At 42.1% G+C, this 18,801-nt stretch overlaps 1 protein-coding gene across 3 annotated transcripts in view; it reads right to left on the bottom strand.

Annotated features, from left to right (window-relative positions):
- Positions 1–18,801, bottom strand: part of myo5b (myosin VB) — a 38,880-nt gene that overhangs the window by 19,136 nt on the left and 943 nt on the right. For 2 of the 3 annotated variants that reach the window (XM_079734508.1, XM_079734506.1), the window contains exons 1-16: positions 18,641–18,801; positions 11,540–11,650; positions 10,868–11,036; positions 9,316–9,460; positions 8,165–8,321; positions 7,415–7,558; positions 7,170–7,251; positions 6,535–6,642; positions 6,022–6,131; positions 5,377–5,642; positions 4,690–4,771; positions 4,223–4,363; positions 3,513–3,635; positions 3,009–3,092; positions 2,050–2,196; positions 1,214–1,311 (exon numbers count right to left, since the gene is read on the bottom strand). The exon at positions 18,641–18,801 is cut by the window's right edge and continues 262 nt beyond it. In XM_079734508.1, the coding sequence (XP_079590634.1) occupies positions 1,214–1,311; positions 2,050–2,196; positions 3,009–3,092; positions 3,513–3,635; positions 4,223–4,363; positions 4,690–4,771; positions 5,377–5,642; positions 6,022–6,131; positions 6,535–6,642; positions 7,170–7,251; positions 7,415–7,558; positions 8,165–8,321; positions 9,316–9,460; positions 10,868–11,036; positions 11,540–11,650; positions 18,641–18,667 (1,994 nt within the window). In that variant the 5' untranslated portion in view covers positions 18,668–18,801. The remainder of the gene's footprint in view (positions 1–1,213; positions 1,312–2,049; positions 2,197–3,008; positions 3,093–3,512; positions 3,636–4,222; positions 4,364–4,689; positions 4,772–5,376; positions 5,643–6,021; positions 6,132–6,534; positions 6,643–7,169; positions 7,252–7,414; positions 7,559–8,164; positions 8,322–9,315; positions 9,461–10,867; positions 11,037–11,539; positions 11,651–18,640) is intronic. The other variant, XM_079734507.1, reaches the window with a different exon arrangement.

Genomic DNA, 18,801 nt, shown 5'->3' on the forward strand with positions numbered 1-18,801 from the left:
AGCATTAGAAACAGACAGACAAACGGAGAAACAAAACAGAGAGACAGACAGACAAACTCAAAAACCAAAACACAAACAGTCAGACAGTCAAACAGGCTGTCTGACTGAACACAGGTACAACACCAAACTCTAAAACCCTATATTACCGTTTCTGTCCCTTAGGCATGGTGCTCAGCGCAACAGGGAAAAGGAGGTTGGTAACTCTCTGTGCTAGTGGCTGAGATGCTGACAGTATGGGTGCTGGGAGTTAGGCCCCAGTTAGGTCTGAGGACCCACATGTGACTCCAGAGTTCACCTTATCTAATTACCTAGACCTGAAGGAGCCCTTGTGCGGAGGAATGCACTGAAAAGGCACGCAGAAGAAGAGCATAAACAAACACAACCACTAAGGAGGATGGCCCATGAATCTGTTTATTTGTAATTGTGATTACTGTCTCAACAAAAAGTGTGAAAGGATGATGACCCCACCATTTCAAAACAGTCTGGTATGTAGTCGTGGTTTAGGAAAATATCGCTAATATATTATCGCTCAATAATAATAATAATCACGACCAAAGATGAAGCATTAAAGCACAGAGTGCATTTAAAAAAAGACTACGATCTTTTAATATAATATACACCTTAATATAATAGAAACCCTTGTGTTGTCACACACTGGATGGCTCGAACATAATTTAATCTGTTAAAGTAATTCACAGCGGGACAAAAACACAGAGGCAAACAGTCGGTTGGTAACCAAGCACAACGTGCTTCCTGTTTGCCCTGCCATGCGCTTGGACCTGGTAGTGAAGCGGCCTTCACCACACATTCACAAGTCCTTTCTTCAGAAACCGGCGGTTGTTCCTGTTCCGAGAAAAAGGAGGAGTCGTAGTGGAGAAATGGTTCCGTAAAGAAAACACCACTTTGTCAATCATTGATCAAAACAGGTAGCGAGCCTGACCAGATGACCTACCCTCCGACGAGGAAGCCTAACTTAAGGCTTACTTATGGTTCCCGGTCAACACAATGCAAGGGGGTTTACGGACCCATTACGTCCTTGCGTCCACCGCAAGGGCCTGACGTGCGCCTCCCAAAAATCGTAACCTTGCGTCGAGGCGAGGCAGCAGCAAGGGCTGTGATTGGTCCGCTCACTTAAACCCGACGCAGAACCAAAACAGGGTCCTGGTCGTTGCGTTGACATAACTGAGCCTTAACTTAAGAGCGGGGGACTCACACAAAGGACATCTTCTCGTCGTTGGGCTTGATGCAGCGCACGTAGTGAGGCGTGGTGGCGTTCAGGGTCTCCATGAGGAGCTGGAGGGAGCTCCGGAACTAGTGGGAGAGGAAGGAGAGATGTTTTGCTTGTATGTACTGTAGGTATGTCAATTGTGTCAACCGCTGCACTCCTGACCCTCCCTGGAAGGAGGGATCCGCCACTCTGCCTTCCTCCTCAAGATTTCTTCCTTGCTGATTGAGGGAGTTTGCCCTTTTGTGGGCTTGGGTCAGGGGGAGGTAATAAATATTTGGCCTGTACCGGTGATTAATGGCTATACAAATACAATTGAATTTAATTGAAAGATAGATGAGCACCACTGACAAATAAATGGCATAACTGAAAAATCAAAACCGTTAGTAAGGCATGGTTAAAGGACAGGGCATTTAGTCCATTAGAATAACATCAATTTCAACAAAAGGCAATCTTTGTTTGTCCAACGACGCTCCCCAGAACGGTCGTACTCAACGACGTGAACCAGCTTAAAGAATAAAGAAAGTTTGCTGTTGGGGTCATAACCATGGGGATATGGGGTGCCCTATCCAAATTCAACCCTAGTTTGAATTCAAGCTGATACAGGGGATTCACTTACACTTGAAAATAAGAACTGTACAATAAAAGCATGAGATGGCAAAAACAACAATAACTTGGAGCATTTAGTTTGATAAAAAAAAGTTGTGAACCTGGATTTAAGCATAGTGTTGAAGGTTGAGGATACCTCAGATGTCGTGGAGGTTTGTTCCGAGGGGAGGTGGTGTAAAAAAAAACCTCACCCCACAAGAGGGAAAGGGGTCTACCTGGTGGCCTACGGTCTTCCTGTGCTCCTTGTTGGGGGTCTTTGGGACGGTCTTGGCGGACCTCACGTTAATCCTGGAGGATTTACTACTGGGTGTAGAAGAGCTGGACTCCTTCTGCTCCAGGAATAGATCTGCCACCATCTGAAACTACTCACATACGTATACGTAGGATTAGACGAATAAGGTGCAGATATATATGAATACTTAGCTCAGGTTGTATCTATATTCTGTATCGAAAGTAGGATACAGCTATATTCCGACGGCGTATTTGAGCTGGGCTATATCCAGAGGTTATCTTCACTGAAATACTGATGATGATAATAATAATATAGTGGAACATACTGACATGGGTTCAAACTTTCATGACTTGCAAGAACATCTAATAAGCAAACATTTGCATGTGGAATTTAGTTTTGATCTCAATTTCCCGTTTATCTATGATTAACGGGATATTGTGCCTGCAGTGCTCATAAATCCACTAGCCATGCCGCTGTGATCAACTAGAAAGTAAATCCCAGCTGAGTAGAGCCAAGGTTAGATAGCTGATCCCAGTGAATGAGACGGTAAGCCCAAGACTGGATCTTTTAATTTGTTTCACGTAGATAACAGAGCCGGCCTGACGTCTTCAGCTTTGATCTACAGCTTTCATTTACTGCGAATCGAACTCTTCATGCACAGTATACTGAAGCTGATGTTAGAGGTTCAAATCATGCAGAATCTACTAGACATGTTCCTATTGGTTGAAATCAGGCAGAAGTATACTGGACTTGTTCCTATGTGTTCAAATCATGTAGAATCTACTTGACATGTTCTTTTTGGTCAAAAACAGGTAAACGTATACTCGGCATGTTCTTATTAGTTAAAAACAGGAATAATGTACTGGACATGTTCCTGTACACACACACACACACACACACACACACACACACACACACACTGTGATGGTTGATATGTCTTACCTTACTAGCTTTCAGGATATTGATCTGTTCCTCGTACACGGTGTCTCTGTTCTTCTCCAGGAAGCCCTCACACTGGTACTCCACCTGTCACGAAAACAGCCAACACACAACAACAACAACAACAACTGGATTAAGCATCTGGGGGAATGAATGTGATGTGTTGAGTCACAGGTTACCTGGATGACTCATCGATGGAACCACCAGATGTTTCAGCTTACATTGAAATGGATGCATACAAAAATACTACAAAAATGAATTACAAAACTGAATGAATAAAACTACTGAATAGAACTAAATGAACTTAACTAACCAGGTGTGTGATATTTCATATGAACACAGCTCGCTTAATTGATTGTACACAATGTTCTTTTCCATTTTGTTCAAGGCCTACAGGTTTGACATTGGGGTTATCAAACCAGTTACATTTCGGCTTGGAGTCCAACCCCTAGCTCCATATGTACCCTGCCTGTGTTCCATGTCCCCCATCAGGAGGAAGACTCTGACCTTGTCTGCGAAGTGGATGATGATGAAGGAGGTGTTGGACATGCGTGGCTTCTGGAAGTGAGCGCTTCCCGAGTGCTTCCCGTACAGCTTCTGGCACCAGTTCTCATCCGTCCCCTTGGGCACCTGGAATAAATAGACAATACATACATCGATATAGAAATACATAAAGAAATTCATAAATAATACCAATGTGAGGATTTTTATTAATCGTTATTATTTTATCTGAATTAATGACTTATTAAATGCTTTTTTTTATAAATAATTAAAGAACTTGACAAGAAATAAAAAGCTAATGAATGCAAGGAAATAATAATTATGGTTTACAGGAGTTAAATGATTGAAATGGATATGAATGATTACAGAATTGTTATTCAGATCTACTTCCCTGTGACAATTTTTTTTTGTTGCTGACAAAACTTTGATGTACTATTTTGATCCTTTTTTTGCAAGGGCCTACAGACGTCATCAACACAAACCCCACAAGGATTTGGGATTTGGGCTGCCTCTGATGAAGTTAGCCTTAAAAACCCCACTTAGAATTACCAATTACAATTCAGACTTAGAACTCCAGACTTAGAGCTCAGAACTCAGACTTAGAACTCAGACATAACCTAAGTGCTAATAAAATAAGAAGGGGTTGGGAGGGGAGGGATTGGAAGAATCCTCAAACAACGCGTATGTAAAAGGACATATTATGGATAGATTCCTACTCTGCACTCTTCGTCCAACAGGTCCAGGATGCCCAGCTTGGCCTCAATCAGGTCTATGCACGGCTGGTTGTCATAGAAGTCGATCAGGGTCCAGGGAATCTGCTCCTTCATGTACTCCTCCTGCTCTAGCTTGAACACGTGCTGCAGGAAGAACAGACAACCGGAGAAGACTGAAACAACAACATCTATACATGGTATTGTGGAGGACAACTCCTAAAAGGACAATGTTTTCATCTGTAAACAGTAAGATAATGTTGTACTTTATTAATCCCAGACAGGAAATGTGGGTATTACAGAAGAAAGTGCAGGACAGTTTGAGAACTATAAAAAAACGACCATAAGTAAACCGAAAACATTTCTATATAGACATGAGTGTGGTAGATCTGTAGGTGCAATAATACATTTAAAAACATTATCAACAGGAAGGTGAACTTGCGAGTTCCTTGTTTGGTGGCAAGATGGCTCACCGAGTTGAACTGTTGCTGCAGCTTCTCATTGGCGTAGTTGATGCAGAACTGCTCAAAACTGTTGATCTCAAATGTCTCGAACCTTGGATAAAGAGCAGAAGTCACCGTTGAGAGGCATTGTATCGTGCAAAAGGTGGAATCTGACCACATGGTCATCTAGAGCTCGCATTACTTTCTTCCGTTTGCAATCTGATTATAACCCTGACTAAAACATTGACCATTGGCTCTGTAATACCGTAGGTGACAAACCACAACCGACTCTGTGCCCTCAGTCGTTAGCGCATGGCATATATTATCAGAACTCTAAGCACCTTAATCAAATCATATGTCATCAAGTTCATCAAAAGCCATCCAAAATAAATGTAAAACACACAGACTGGTGTAAAAACACTGAGTGAACAGGCATGATCTATATATATTAGGGCCGCTTGATTATGGAAAAAAAAATCATAATCAAGATTATTTGGTTCAATATTGAAATCCCGATTATTGAAATAATTATTTTTGAGTTTGAAAACAAACTTTACAAAAACTTTACAATTACAAAAACACTTTGTAACTGAGAGAGTTTAAACTCGATTTTAATAGTTTGGAGATGTTTGACGCAAAAATCTAAATCGCGATCAAAATTCGAATAATCGCACAGCGCTAATATATATATGCTGTATATTTCATAGGAGGGGCTACCCGTAGATGTCCAGCACGCCGATGAAGGAGCGCTGCTTGGCGGTGGTGTGTAGCGCCTTGTTGACGTGCTCCACGATCCAGTCGAACATGTGCGCGTAGATGTGCTTGGCCAGCGCGTCGCGGGCGTTGCTGGCCTGCTTGCAGGACATGTTCTTCACGTAGGTCTCAGACGAAGTCACCAGTTTACGGTGGCACAGCCAGTGCTCCATCTGCTCCAGCTCCACACCCAGCAGGCGGCAGAAGTGCTTCAGGTGGCGGTCCTCACGCTGGGGGAGGGGGGGGGGAACGTGGGGTTAAGGGTCAAATGTCGAGTCAGCGTCCTTTGATTTCATGAGTCTGATTTTTGATCGATGGGATTTGATGAGCGATTAACACTGGGATTGGTTGATGCTCCTTGTTGTCAGGGGGATTGTGTGATTATATGATCAACTAACGATGGGCTTTTTAGGATCTATCACACATGGGGTTTCAGGACCTTCTCAGAACACGATTCTAACAACGTTAGGCTTTGGCTTGAATTCATAAAAACAATTAATTTGAGATGGGATTCCATGATTCACATATCAAAATGGTATTTAATGAATAACAACAATGGGATTATATAATGATTCATAATGTACTAGCTTTTCTTTAATGTTGACGTACCAAAACATGGCAGGAGTCCCCGTCCCGCTCGGAGCAGATCTCCACGTTGCCCAGATGCAGGATGGCAGCTATGATCTTAATAATGCTGCTCTGCATGTTCTCCTTCACACCTAAACACCCGAGGCGAGACACACGCAGGCCTTTCATTTGCATTCAGTGGATTACAAACTCACTATCCTATGTTAAGCTTTTGAAAAGTGATACATTATTACAACCATGACATACATTGAGTTTTATTCACAAAACTTGAATAAGATGCAGGAAGGATAGCACAGAAATTAAAGGGTTCGACTCCCGGACCAAAAAGTACTGGGTTAGATATCCCCGGGTCCGCAGTCTAACCTGTAGGCCTACAACTACGACGAATCCTGAACCACATGTATCTGAATCCCCTGTCACTTCAGATGACATCTTACAGCGGAATCATCCGCCAAAGGCATCAGCTAAAGTGGAAGCGTGGGCTAAACGATTAGACAGTAGTAAATAGTAATACTAGTTCCGTGGGACTGTTACCCAGGAGTGTGAAGGCTTCCTTGGTCTTCTCAAAGTCCAGCGCGTCGTTGACTCCCTCTATGAAGATGTTCTCCCCGAACGACGTGTAGATAAAGTCCTCTGCACTCGCTGAATTCACACACAAAGGGGGAGGGAACCAATCAATGAATAGACTTTCAGAAGAATCAATGCAATAGTTTATTGTCACCGGTACTAAAATACGATTTAAAGAAGCACTTTGTGACCATTTCACTCTGCTCCGACCTCAAGTTGCGTTATTTTGGGACGTTAAAGGGCCTTTTCCGAGGCATTTCTACATAATGCAGGGCACTCCGGCGTCAGGGTGTGTGTGGATGTGAGCAGCTCAATCTAAGCAGTGGTTGATGTTGATGGTCCCAGTCGAAAGAGGGTTATGCTTCTCAAACAGTTAAAGTATAACAGCGTGGTGTGTGGCTCAATTCATACATAAAAACGCTCATACAAAACGACCGTACTAGCCTAAATTAAGGTATCACAAAGTTGATCGTCGTAACCATGGAGATAACACGTTCCGGCTACTTCCTGGAACTCTCAGCCCAAAAGGCCTTTGAACAAATCTCCTTATTTGCAGCCAATAAACACATAACACGTCATAGTACTTGTTGAAGTACACTTACACAAGGCCAAGTCTTTAAACTCTGGTAAACTAGCGCAGGCACAGAGCTGATAAAAGATGTGGTAGTTCCTCTCATCCTCCGCCTACAGGGAAACACAAATACATCCATAAAACTTTAAAATGTACTTCACAACACAGTGATAACCTTAACTACTCAACACTAAAGCACTTACTAAGTCACTTAACCTTAACCCTTAAGAAGTCCCTTAACCTTTAACCTGAAAGTCAAAGGTAAAGGGGGATCACCTGAAAGACCACGCGGGACTTCTCCAGCAGGTAGGTGCGCATGTTGGCCCCGATGATGTGGTACTGCCGGTCGAACCCGATCTGAATGTACTTCCCGAAGCGACTGCTGTTGTCGTTTCGGGTCGTCTTGGCGTTTCCGATAGCCTTCATGGACGGAAGAAAAAAAAACTTCAGAAACCGGTACATATAGAATGATTCAAAGTTTAAATGCTAAAGTAAATACAACGTACAAGGTGAACAAACTATATCAATGTTAAGGTTGTGTCTCTTGGCTCAGGAAGAGACCAGGGGAATTACATGATATCAATAAGGGGGTATTTTGATACTCAGATATCACGATACTAGACTTTTGACCACAAAAGTATTTGATTTAAAAATAAAAAGGACTAAATGGAGAATTGTATGCATGTAGGAACTTCTGATTCTTACACCTACTACTTTAAATAAAATGGCCTGATCATGGGAAGATAATTGCCATCCAAACACAGACAGCATCAACCAAGCTTCTTCAGCGAAAAAAAAGGGTGGACATGTTTATATGAAAACATCAAAATGTGAGCATGTGGATGACACATTAAATACAAACAGCCAGGAACATTGCATATACGGAGAAGCAACGTTTTCACAAAACATTTTGATGACAAATCACGTTGCTGTATATGGCGATCAGTGAGCCATACCCATAACTGTGAACAGATAACAATGTGGAACGGCCGGATCCCAGCTTGATGAGGGAAACCACGGGCTCACCTCCATGATGGGACTGGAGGCCAGGACCTTCTCCTCCACGTTGGTGTTCCCCGCCGACCCGCCCACCGTGGCGAAGAAGCGCATGGCGTACTTGGCCGACACCGTCTTCCCGGCGCCGGACTCGCCGCTCACGATGATGGACTGGTTCCGCTCATCCCTGTGGTCGGGAGAAGTCAGGGGTGTTGGGGAAAAAAAAAATCCTCAATGTTATTTGAATAACCTTTTGTTCAGGGGTCAACAATAAAGTCGACGGCTTATGATTGGCAGTGTCATGTTTAAAGCACAAACGTTATATTATACAGAACGGATAAAAGATATGTAGAGCACAGGGAACTGAATATCATTTGACCTTTTCTTTTTTTAGACAAACTGTAACGGCTCCATTTAACAAGAGAACACAGAGATGAGTGACTGAAGGCCTAAGAGGTTCAAACATAGATCCTCCAGTTATGGGATCATAGCAAGGTTCTTAATTGGATACATCTTTCAGAGTAAAAGGGAAAAGCACATCCATAAACAGATCATGTGCCAAAAAAATAAAACTAAGTAGGAAAGTTTCAGTCAAATCAATGAGCTGAAGATAAGAAGACAATAATTATCCTTGCACGCCAATGCAGATATGAACATCTGGGTTAAAACGACCCTTTCATCCCAATCCATCCCTTCACAAATGATGATTGTGATGGGTGCAATTAGTCTAGGTTTCCTCCTACACGAGATCATTTGATCATGTCTTTTGTGTGATAATCCTTGTCACATAATAATGTGAGACTGCAGTATGATGAGACTGCAGTATACACTGTCACAATTCAAGGACTTCGGATAAAAGGAGCACTGTTCTCGTCCTGGGTCTAAAAAATTAGGGCCACACAAAAACTTAAGCGAGCGTTAATGGATGGATTGACATTTTGCTCATTACTGAAATGTCCCTCATACAAAGAAAAATATAGGGAATAAATAGCAATGATTTTTTTCAATAAATAAACAACAACAAAAACTCTGGAATTAGCACAGGTCTATTTTTAGCCGAACAAGCAAGCAAAATGGACTCAGTGTTGAGCCCTTCCTTTGTCATCTTTACAAAGAGACAGCGACGACGACGAGGTAGACAATTGACTACAAGGTGTGTCCGTGATTAACCCCGCTCCTACCTGGCCATCTGCTTGTACGCCTCCTCCGCCACCGCAAATATGTGGGGGTCCATGTCCCCCATGTTCTGCCCGCTGTAGGCATTGATCACCTCCTCGCCGTAGATGGCCAGCTGCTCATAGGGGTTGATGGCCACCAACACAATCCCTGGAGACAATGGAACAACAATCAATATCCTTCACGTCAATTAAAAGTCATATCAATAAATTACGTTTCATAAGAGTCGGTTTTTTCCTCCATTTTGCTGAAAGAACAGTTTTGAGCTTAAAGCTAGCTGTAGTTAAATTATTCTCAACAGAAATGTATTCTTTGGAAAATAGAAGAGATTCTGGATCCCTTTGCAAGGCTTCACTCCAGATAAGTTTAATTATTATTCCTAGTTTCCGGTTGTCCTTCATTAAAAACAACTCAATATAATTAGCATGCTCAAAACTTTGTTCTTCATTTTTAACATCAAAATGGATTGTTGATTTTGCAATGAAACAAAGTTAAAATAGCTTTTTGTATTAAAATCCTGAGGAATCCTTTTTGTCCAATTTTGTTGCCATACATGTGCTGGTTGTGCTACAATACTCCAAACAAAAACCTTTTCAGTGTGAGCAATGGACTTGTAGAACTGCGGACGCAGGTCATGTAAAACAATAACATAGATTAGTTCAAGGAGGTCTGATCAACAATGAACTTGTATTAGGCCTAAAAGCTGATGTTGTGATGTTGTTTATGAAAGATGTATAGGAAACTAAATTATGGAAATCCCCCAAAAATTCACTAACTAACAGCAAACAAGGCAAGAGGCTTTAATGAGCCGTAAAGGTTTGTGGTACACGGGTGTGTCATGGACTGAGAGACAGTTAGAGAATGCTGTTGTAACAGCCAGGTGTGGTCGCCCTCTGCGAGACATTTATAGAGCGCAGTCAGCTTTAACCTGCAAGGAGTTGGGACATAAATACCTAAGAATGACATCATAAATTCAAAGAGATTACCTAGGAAATCCTTGTCCACATTACGACAGATCCCTTTAAACCAAATAAAACATTTAAAACGTTGTTTGTTTTATTCTTCTGTCCTCCCTCCAAAGCCACACCCCCAAAACACATAACCAGCTAGCTAGCATTAGCAATAGGTCTACCTAGCCTTGCGGATGACTGAGTGCTCAATGAGTGCATGGGCAGATAAGCCATCCAATCAAATCACTGGGAATGAAATGATTGGACATGCTAATTACAGGCCTGTGACAGCCACAGACACCTGATTCTTTTTTTTTTGTCACAGCGTTTGATTTATTGATTAGCGTCTGTAATGTAAAAACAATATCAACAAATATTACATAAAATGCTTCTAAAATAAATTGCCTACCCTAGCTTTATTACTGGTTTATTCTCATTCCCGTGGTTTGTTTACCCATTTAATGATGCACTTTATTGGGCGTAGGCATTGACTAATGTGGAAACCAGTCTTAAACCGTTTTCCCCATTATTCCATGTTTCCAGCTGTGTTTGGAGACGGGGCGAGCTCCAAGGCCCGTCCCAGGCGACGGTGCCAGCGGGGACTCACCGCAGTAGGTGTAGATGTGGTTGGACTCCAGGAAGCGGACCTTGAGGTTGTGCAGGACGGCCGGCTCGTGCAGGTAGCTGAGGGCTGTGAGGTCATTCTCTCCCACCAGGATGTCAGGGTTTCGTAGGAAGGGGAGAGGGTCTTTCGGACCGACACGGTACTCAAGGGGCTAAATGGCAAAAAAAGATGAATTAGTATATTAAGCTTGGCAGCCTGTAATGGTGTTGGATAAAAGTATCAGTGGCTGAGAATGAGAAAGCGTTTTTGTCAAATATTGTCCATTGGATAATAAGATAATATTTACATGAATGAAATAGGAAATATTGGCAATAATAAAAGTCTTTCTCTGCGTTTTAGCGAGCCTGATTAGTACTGATTCCCTCCTTAGTGCTGTTTAACACCGTCTGTCTTGCTAGCGCTATCCAGAATAAACTCTGCATAATGAGTGGTGACAGGGTTACAGTCCCTGTCATGCGTGTAGGACTGGTCATTCATGTGAGATAATGGCATCTGAAAGTAGATTGTACTGTGACTGTTTTGCATCGGCAATCCATCTTGTTTGTCCAATTACAGAAACAGTTTACAGTCCTGCGGCCATTAGGGGATTAGGGACCCCTCTAGGGGGCCCCTCTCAGCCATGCCACTGGTACCAGTCGGTGTCGGCGTGGTTACCGTCTCATCCTCCTGCCTGAGGTGTAGGATGGGCTCCCCCTCCTTGTAGTCTTTGGTGATCTCCGCCGGCTTCCACACATCCTCAGAGTCGGCGATCCACACCCGGGTCCGCTGCAGAGAGGGAGGAGCAACATCATCATCATCATCATCATCATCTGGGGTTTATCTTATGGAGACATCTAAAGGCTTTATCAAGACAGACAACGGAAAAGAGAAAAGCTTTATCATGAGAATCTTAAGGCCACAGCCTGAGCTATCTGAAGCATTTTAGTCTAGCGCCACTCACCTACTGCTGTTCACTATAAGGGAAATATTGTGTATTGTGTATGCATTAATTGTATTTTAATTTGGTTATCTAATTAAGGATGCATTTCACGAGATGGACATTGAAGGACTATACCAAAGGACATGAAGTGAGCTGTTCTTGAATAATACTTTTAAAACCATGATTTACTATATAGTCGTTGATGTTGGTCAATAAATGACAGGCCGTCATGGACTAGTTCAGTCTAGACATATGGTTTGAGGATGCTACCTGTAGGCCTCAGGCCACCATGATGTAGACGGGGGCAGGAATCTGACCCAGTACACATGTCAACTTGGAGGGGAACAACCTAACCACCACAAAGCATTCCTTGCCCGCATGGTCTGAACTACCATCCCTAACCTGCTAGCCAGGTTTGGGCCACCTATGTCCTGGCCACACCCAGACAGCAGACCTCAGCACTTTAGGTCCCGCTTGGCTGAGGAAGACCGCAGCGCCACCTGGGAGCCATGCGTAGGCCTACCGTGGGCATGCCAGGGGAAACTCGTGTCCAGAGACGAGTCAGTCTGCAGCCTCCACTGCAAACAGAACCACGGTCACATGACCTCTGCACATAAATCCACACCATGACCATAAACACTTTGAATCTTGAAGCGTAGTTATTATCAGCAAGAAGGGCTTCACAATTAGGACGGGAATTAGACTTGTGATTGTTTTTGCGCTAATATTGTGATAATTCTTTGCAATTAACAGATTATGGATTAAATTCATCTTCTGAGGCATCTTCTGTACAGATATAAAACAATAATAATAAAGCAAGTAATTGCCAAGTGGCAATGGTTTGATTTGATTTTAATGTAACAGGCGAACTAACGACGATTTATTCATATTTGCATCTATCTTTTATCAACCAACTCTCGCAATCCTAACAAGGTGTGGTGGGGCACTGTCTCGCCCAGTAGGACAGACAAGATGATAATCTGGGCTGATGGGTTTAACATGCTCAGTATCTGCTGGTGATGCATGTGCGCATGAGTGGTTCTTCACACTCAATAACAAAAACATGTTAGTCGATTTGCATGGAAGCCATTGTATTGGTGAGCTTATTCACAAAGTGTCTTCCTCTGTGGCTTCATAGTCGGGGCTATAGGTTTTTAGTTTGGCCAGCAAGTCTCTTTCGAAAGACCAGAATCCAATATATCAATCTTCATCACCATCTCTTTAATCAGAAGGAAATAGAAGAATTGTGTGTAGTCTTTGCGTTACACACAGTGTACGTTTGGGTGACTTTTCAGTTCATCATTTCAGACATGGTATGAATGCTCGCAAAATTGGACTCATATTCTAGTCATATTTCAAATATATTTTTATATATTTATTAAGGGGCCCCTAGTTAACCAATAAATTACATTTTGATCAGCAATTCAATTCCATTCCAAAATCCTTCACTTTTGTGACATGTCAAACATAGTGCTTACTTGACTGGAAGGAGTTGACTGGGAGACTGAAACTGCTGGATCTGTGGGTCTTATGCCGCCTTCAAAGCAGTTTGGAGGTTCGGAGGCTCTTACGTGTCTTTTACGTAAACCTTCCCTTCTTCCGAAATAAGAGCGTTCAGGAAACGCCCCTCAGAAGTGCATAGGCTATGACATAAAACCGGAAAAACAGATTGTTCGTGAGACTAGACTTCATAACAACTACAATTATAGATGCCCGCAGGGACCTCTTTGCGCTTCTTTGCTTAATAAGATGAATCAGTTATTAGAACTGCTTGCGATGGTTGAACATGAGCTGTTTATAAAGGTTCACTTTAGTCTATCAATGAAATGGGCAGCCATTGTTGTGACGTGAACTCGGAGGAATCGGGTAGCTCTACTTCCGCACGAAACTCCTAGCGAAAACTCAGACCCAACAGTGTTCAAAGCACTTTCCATAGAGCTTTAGGTCCCAACCTCCGAAATTCTCAGAAACTCAGACTGTTTTGAAGGCACCATTAAGACAGAACATGCATGACATCACCAGCTTTTTGTCCCCATGCAAATCCACCTTAGAAAATCCAGAAGGTTATTTGAATAGCAAAACAGCATTCCCTCTCCCTTCTCTGATCATTCAACAGGAAGCCATATTAATAACAACATAAATATACATCATATATTTCTTGCTATCCAAATACGCATTTGCTATCCAAATCCAAATACTTAAACACTATGGACCTGGTCGATAAAGTGGTCACTTCAAGACTCTCAGGTTTCTGGAAGCGTTCTGCCTTTGACGTTGACAATGAGGAGAGCTCTAATAAAGCTTGGTTTTTATGGTTCTACTTATTCAGATGGTCGGATGTTTGATACGCAGTATCAGTATAATTCAAGGCTAATTTTGAAAACTAGAAATTAAAAGATAAGCAATAAAGAGGATATTGGATGGATAACGAGAGTCGTTAGCCATTAAACTCTAGCCTCACATAAAAGCCTTGGTTAGTTGAGACAGCTGAGTCTAGTGGTTTTGTTTTAATGCAGATTGTATGAGGTAAATTAGCGAGGGTGTACAAGTTTTGTACGAGACTGTAACCAAACACGCTTGGGTGTCCACACCTGTATGGCATTGTCACGCTTTCCCACAAATGTCCCAAGTTTCAAAGTTGCCGTTGCATGGTAAGTGACGAGTGGCAACCACAAATGTCTGTGCTCTCTTGTGATTGGCCGACAATTGACGAGGCTTTGGCCGTGTTTACAGAGGGAAGGATTTTCATATGGGGTTAAACATGGGGGGAATCCAAGTGGAACCACACTGCCACGGTCTATATCAATGCTGTGTGATGAACAAGTAACTTAAGTTCTACTTGATCTCTCTTCTCAAACTAAGAGCACTTTCAAGTTTCGCCCCCAATTACAGTGACAATATTTAGGAAATAATCCAGAAGCAACCTTTCCCCAATCCCTAATTCATATGCACACCCACACACTTTAACTAGTTAGTGTCTTATTTGGCAGACACTTTTATCCAAGGCAACTTAGTAAAGACATGTCATTTATATAGCGGAAAAGTCATCTTGCTCAAGCATGCCTTTGCAGACTGCGGACAACGAGCATCAAATCCAAAACCTTTCGGCTTGGACTCAAACACCCTAAACACTACACCCGGCCCCATTCTTTGCATTGCAGTACAGAGTGAATCTGACCCAGGAGTTACTGAGAGTAAAAATAACCATACCATTGTCTATTGTGAATAATAGCTTACAAGGGAAAACTGGGCCAAAGTAAGGTCGCGGCTGTAGGAATGCTGTCACCGGATGTCACTTGGTGATAGGTCGGATTTTAATTAAATCAACCAATCTTCTTTGTTATTGCTCATCATCCTTCAGACAATGGAGTTGATGACATCATTTGACACACTTTCTACTTTTTCATCTTGGCTCGCCTTTTCGTTGCCTCCCAAGGAAAATACATTTATCACACCACCAGCACATAGGTGTGTTCAGGGGACTCTCTGTTTGAATAATCCCCTGAAAGAGCAGTAAACGATGGGCCCAGCCAGCCAACCAGCTGTACTCTACAGAGCTGAGTTCCTGATAAGCAGATATAAGCTGGGGCAAGATGCCAGGAGAGGAGGGGCAGGTAGAGGAAGCAGAAGCTGCTCTACAGGTTTTACCGTGGAGGTGGGTGGGCAGTGTTACAAAATACAGCTTTGAAGGAGGGGAAAAATGCCTCCCCTCTGACTATAACCTGAGGGTTTTAAAACAGCACTGTAGAGAAAAAAAGACTTTCAAGAGATACCCAATGATCTAAACGGCTTGTACATTGTGATTTCACATCGCAATGACCGCCTCCATTTTGAAAGTATAGGAGCATTACAGTGTTAATGGGTTTGGTTATAGGTTATAGGGTTGTGGTCATTGTTTAGTAATTCATTTTGAAATTATTTGTCATTATGGATTGACATTGTTGTCTTTCTAATGCCAGATGTTGCATATAAAAGTTCTGATTAGCCTAGGATACGGTGCTATAAAAAAGGTAAATTAAACTACATGTACTATGTGTAATAAGGGTACATTTAACTACAGCTATATGTACTTTCTTGGTTTACTACTAAAATACACAAAACTATTTTTTTACATAAAGGTTCATCAAAAGTTCATAAAACTACAGCTGAGGGACATTAACCTGTGAATAAACATTCAGGACGCCTTGTGCTCTCTGCTGGGGCCGAAACTCAGCCCCCTCTGTCAGCAGAATGACATCACTCTCTAGGAAAGAGAAAGAACTGGGTGCGCCCGACGGGAAGAACTCAGACTGAACGACAAGGAACTTTGATCTGCACTCGGATTTATGACATCACAGGAAACAATGACTGGCTGAAGGGCAGGTAACGTGAGCTACAAGGACAAGGAAAGTGAATACCTATTTACTGAATGAATGACTGGACAAATGAATGGAAAAACAAACGGATGGAGAAGTCATTAAAACTGACGAACGGACAGATGGATGAGTCATCTGATGAAAGGAAATCGGAATAGATGGATCAAGCGATTATTCCTCTTGAATAAATAGAAGGGGACGCCAAGCCTGGCCTGTATCTTCTGAGAACAAGATGCCTCGCCAGTAGGGAGAGGAGGAGGGAGACAGGCTTCAGGAAGCAATCCTACATGTCTCTGTACACACCGTCATCAAATTACATAATTCTTCCCGTTATACCTGGGGAAGAGTTGACCCTCTAGAGAGTTCTACTGGTCTGTTGACCTATAAGGTCATACAAGTAGGATAGATGGAGTATGAAGCCAAACTTGCCTTGTAAAAAGACAGTACCTGGTTGAAACATTAAAGCCACCTATTGTTGGCTTGAAGTAGCAAAACTATTTATATTTCCGTAAAACGTTGATTTGAATGATCACCATAAATATTATATTTTTTCTATTGATCAACAGAATGAAGGACACTTCCTGTCACTCTGTGGAACAATTACGTTTTCTGTATCCTTATCTTAAGATGTGAGTATACAGCGTTTTATATGGACTATATAACCAAAGAGGATTACACAAGCCCACAGAAAGCACAGAGGGTCAGACCACTTTGACCCAATAACAAAGAAGTACAGATTGTGAACCTCAGTTCTGGTCCAGAAACACAAAGGAAGAACCTTTGATATACCTTGGTAGTGTGGCTTGCATCCATGACGTATTAAAGCTGTGCGAAAGTACAAAAATATATGTAATTTACTTGTTTACAAGCCAGTCATAAATCCACTATTGTCTTTGTGTTTGCTGAAGTATAAAAACCTAATCCCAAGCATTGAACCCCTCCCCTAGCAAAACTACCCACGATGCCAGGGCTCCAAGGAGCGTGTTATTATTAAGATCCTTCTGTGATTCTCCACGACCGTTGTGTCACAACAATGGGAAGGTTGCTACCACTCAGGCTTACCCTGCTCCTCAAGAGCCCTAGCCGGTTTCAAATAACCCCATTCCACCTACAAAACCGACATAAGGAAAGAAAAATCTAGTTAGGCCTGTTTTCAGTGGGGACAGAGTAAATCCCGCGAGAACAGCTTCATGGGTTAAAGAAAAGATGTCAAGAGAAGATGTAAAGAAGCAGTTCCCAAGCAGGGAACTGCTTGTTACAGTTTTAGTGAATACATCTCTGGCTGGAACAGATGTATGTGACAAGGTTTGCTATTTATAGTTTTCGATAAAGATATCCTTATTTTCTGACAGAGGGAGATTAACTTGAGTTCTGCTGACTGCACTCCCAAATGTCCTGTCTAGGATTAATAAAGTTGAACATACAACAGATGGAAGACAGGGATTTAGCAAACATTATGTGGATTAATTGGCCTTATTAGGGGTTAAGGGACAAATAAGTAGCCCCGCATATTGCACTTGAGTGTGGGCATTTGAACAATGGAGACAACAGCACTCATTTTTAACAGTGCCCATTTTAGTTTCTCTTAATCATGTTTGGATGAATGAAATATTTGACGAAAGATTTGGTTTGCTCCAATGCATAAAGATTGACATGACAAGTTTATTTGAACACTTTGACAGTGATATGTACTCATAAAACACATGTCATATCATGTGACCTTGTATCACACCATATCTCATCTAAACCCGGCATGTCTCTTACATTACCAAGACCTGACACGTCTTTCTAAACACTTATCTTCACATGACTCTACCATTGCGCCTTGAATAATATTTGATCATGACATACACATCGCAACCTATTGGAGTTTAGGCTTGCACTGCGGATCATAAATGATCTAGGTCTACTGCCAAACAGACCTTTGTACAGTTTGAATCCTGGCGTCTTATCAAGTTTAGTTCACAAATCACGCAGACAAGTTTAACAGCCTCTGCTATGCACGTTGCGTGCCCTTCAGTCCCTAATGTCGTATTTTGATCTTCGTTCCAGTTCCTTTTCAAGAACAACTTGCAACTAAAAAAAACAATCCCAGACCTGCTGTGCTATGACAATGTATTCCACAAGGGGACAGGTGTTTGTTATTTTACTTAACTGGTTAAATAACGCAGCAGACCTAGGCCTATTGTAAGGACAAAGCCGATTACTTAAGATTAAATTGAATGAACAAAAGGCTTGAAGTTAAACAAGTAGATATTAGGATTGCATGTTAGCATAATCATTTTGTATTCAGCCAAACACAGAGTGAACCTCCAGCTGATACACCTGTCCGTCTGATCCAATGTATCCCCGGTATAAACAGCTGGAACAACCACAATACAGACGTATAGCGTTAGTTACCACACATTGTGCACAGAAATCAGAAGGAGCATCATCGCAGGTCGATATATTCACATGAACACACACACACAACCAGCTCACCTGTGTGTACAACTCGTTCACAGACATCGTTCAGTCCACTTGATCTACGACCGCTCCATGGTAGACATTATAGATCACTTTTAGCTTCACATCAACTCGTAGTGTCCTCAACGTTAAGTTAACATTCGCGTATTGTTCCGTTTATTTCCATAATAACTTCC

This window comes from Pollachius pollachius, assembly GCF_949987615.1.
Source record: "Pollachius pollachius genome assembly, chromosome: 4".
NCBI classification, from domain to species: Eukaryota; Metazoa; Chordata; class Actinopteri; order Gadiformes; family Gadidae; genus Pollachius; species Pollachius pollachius.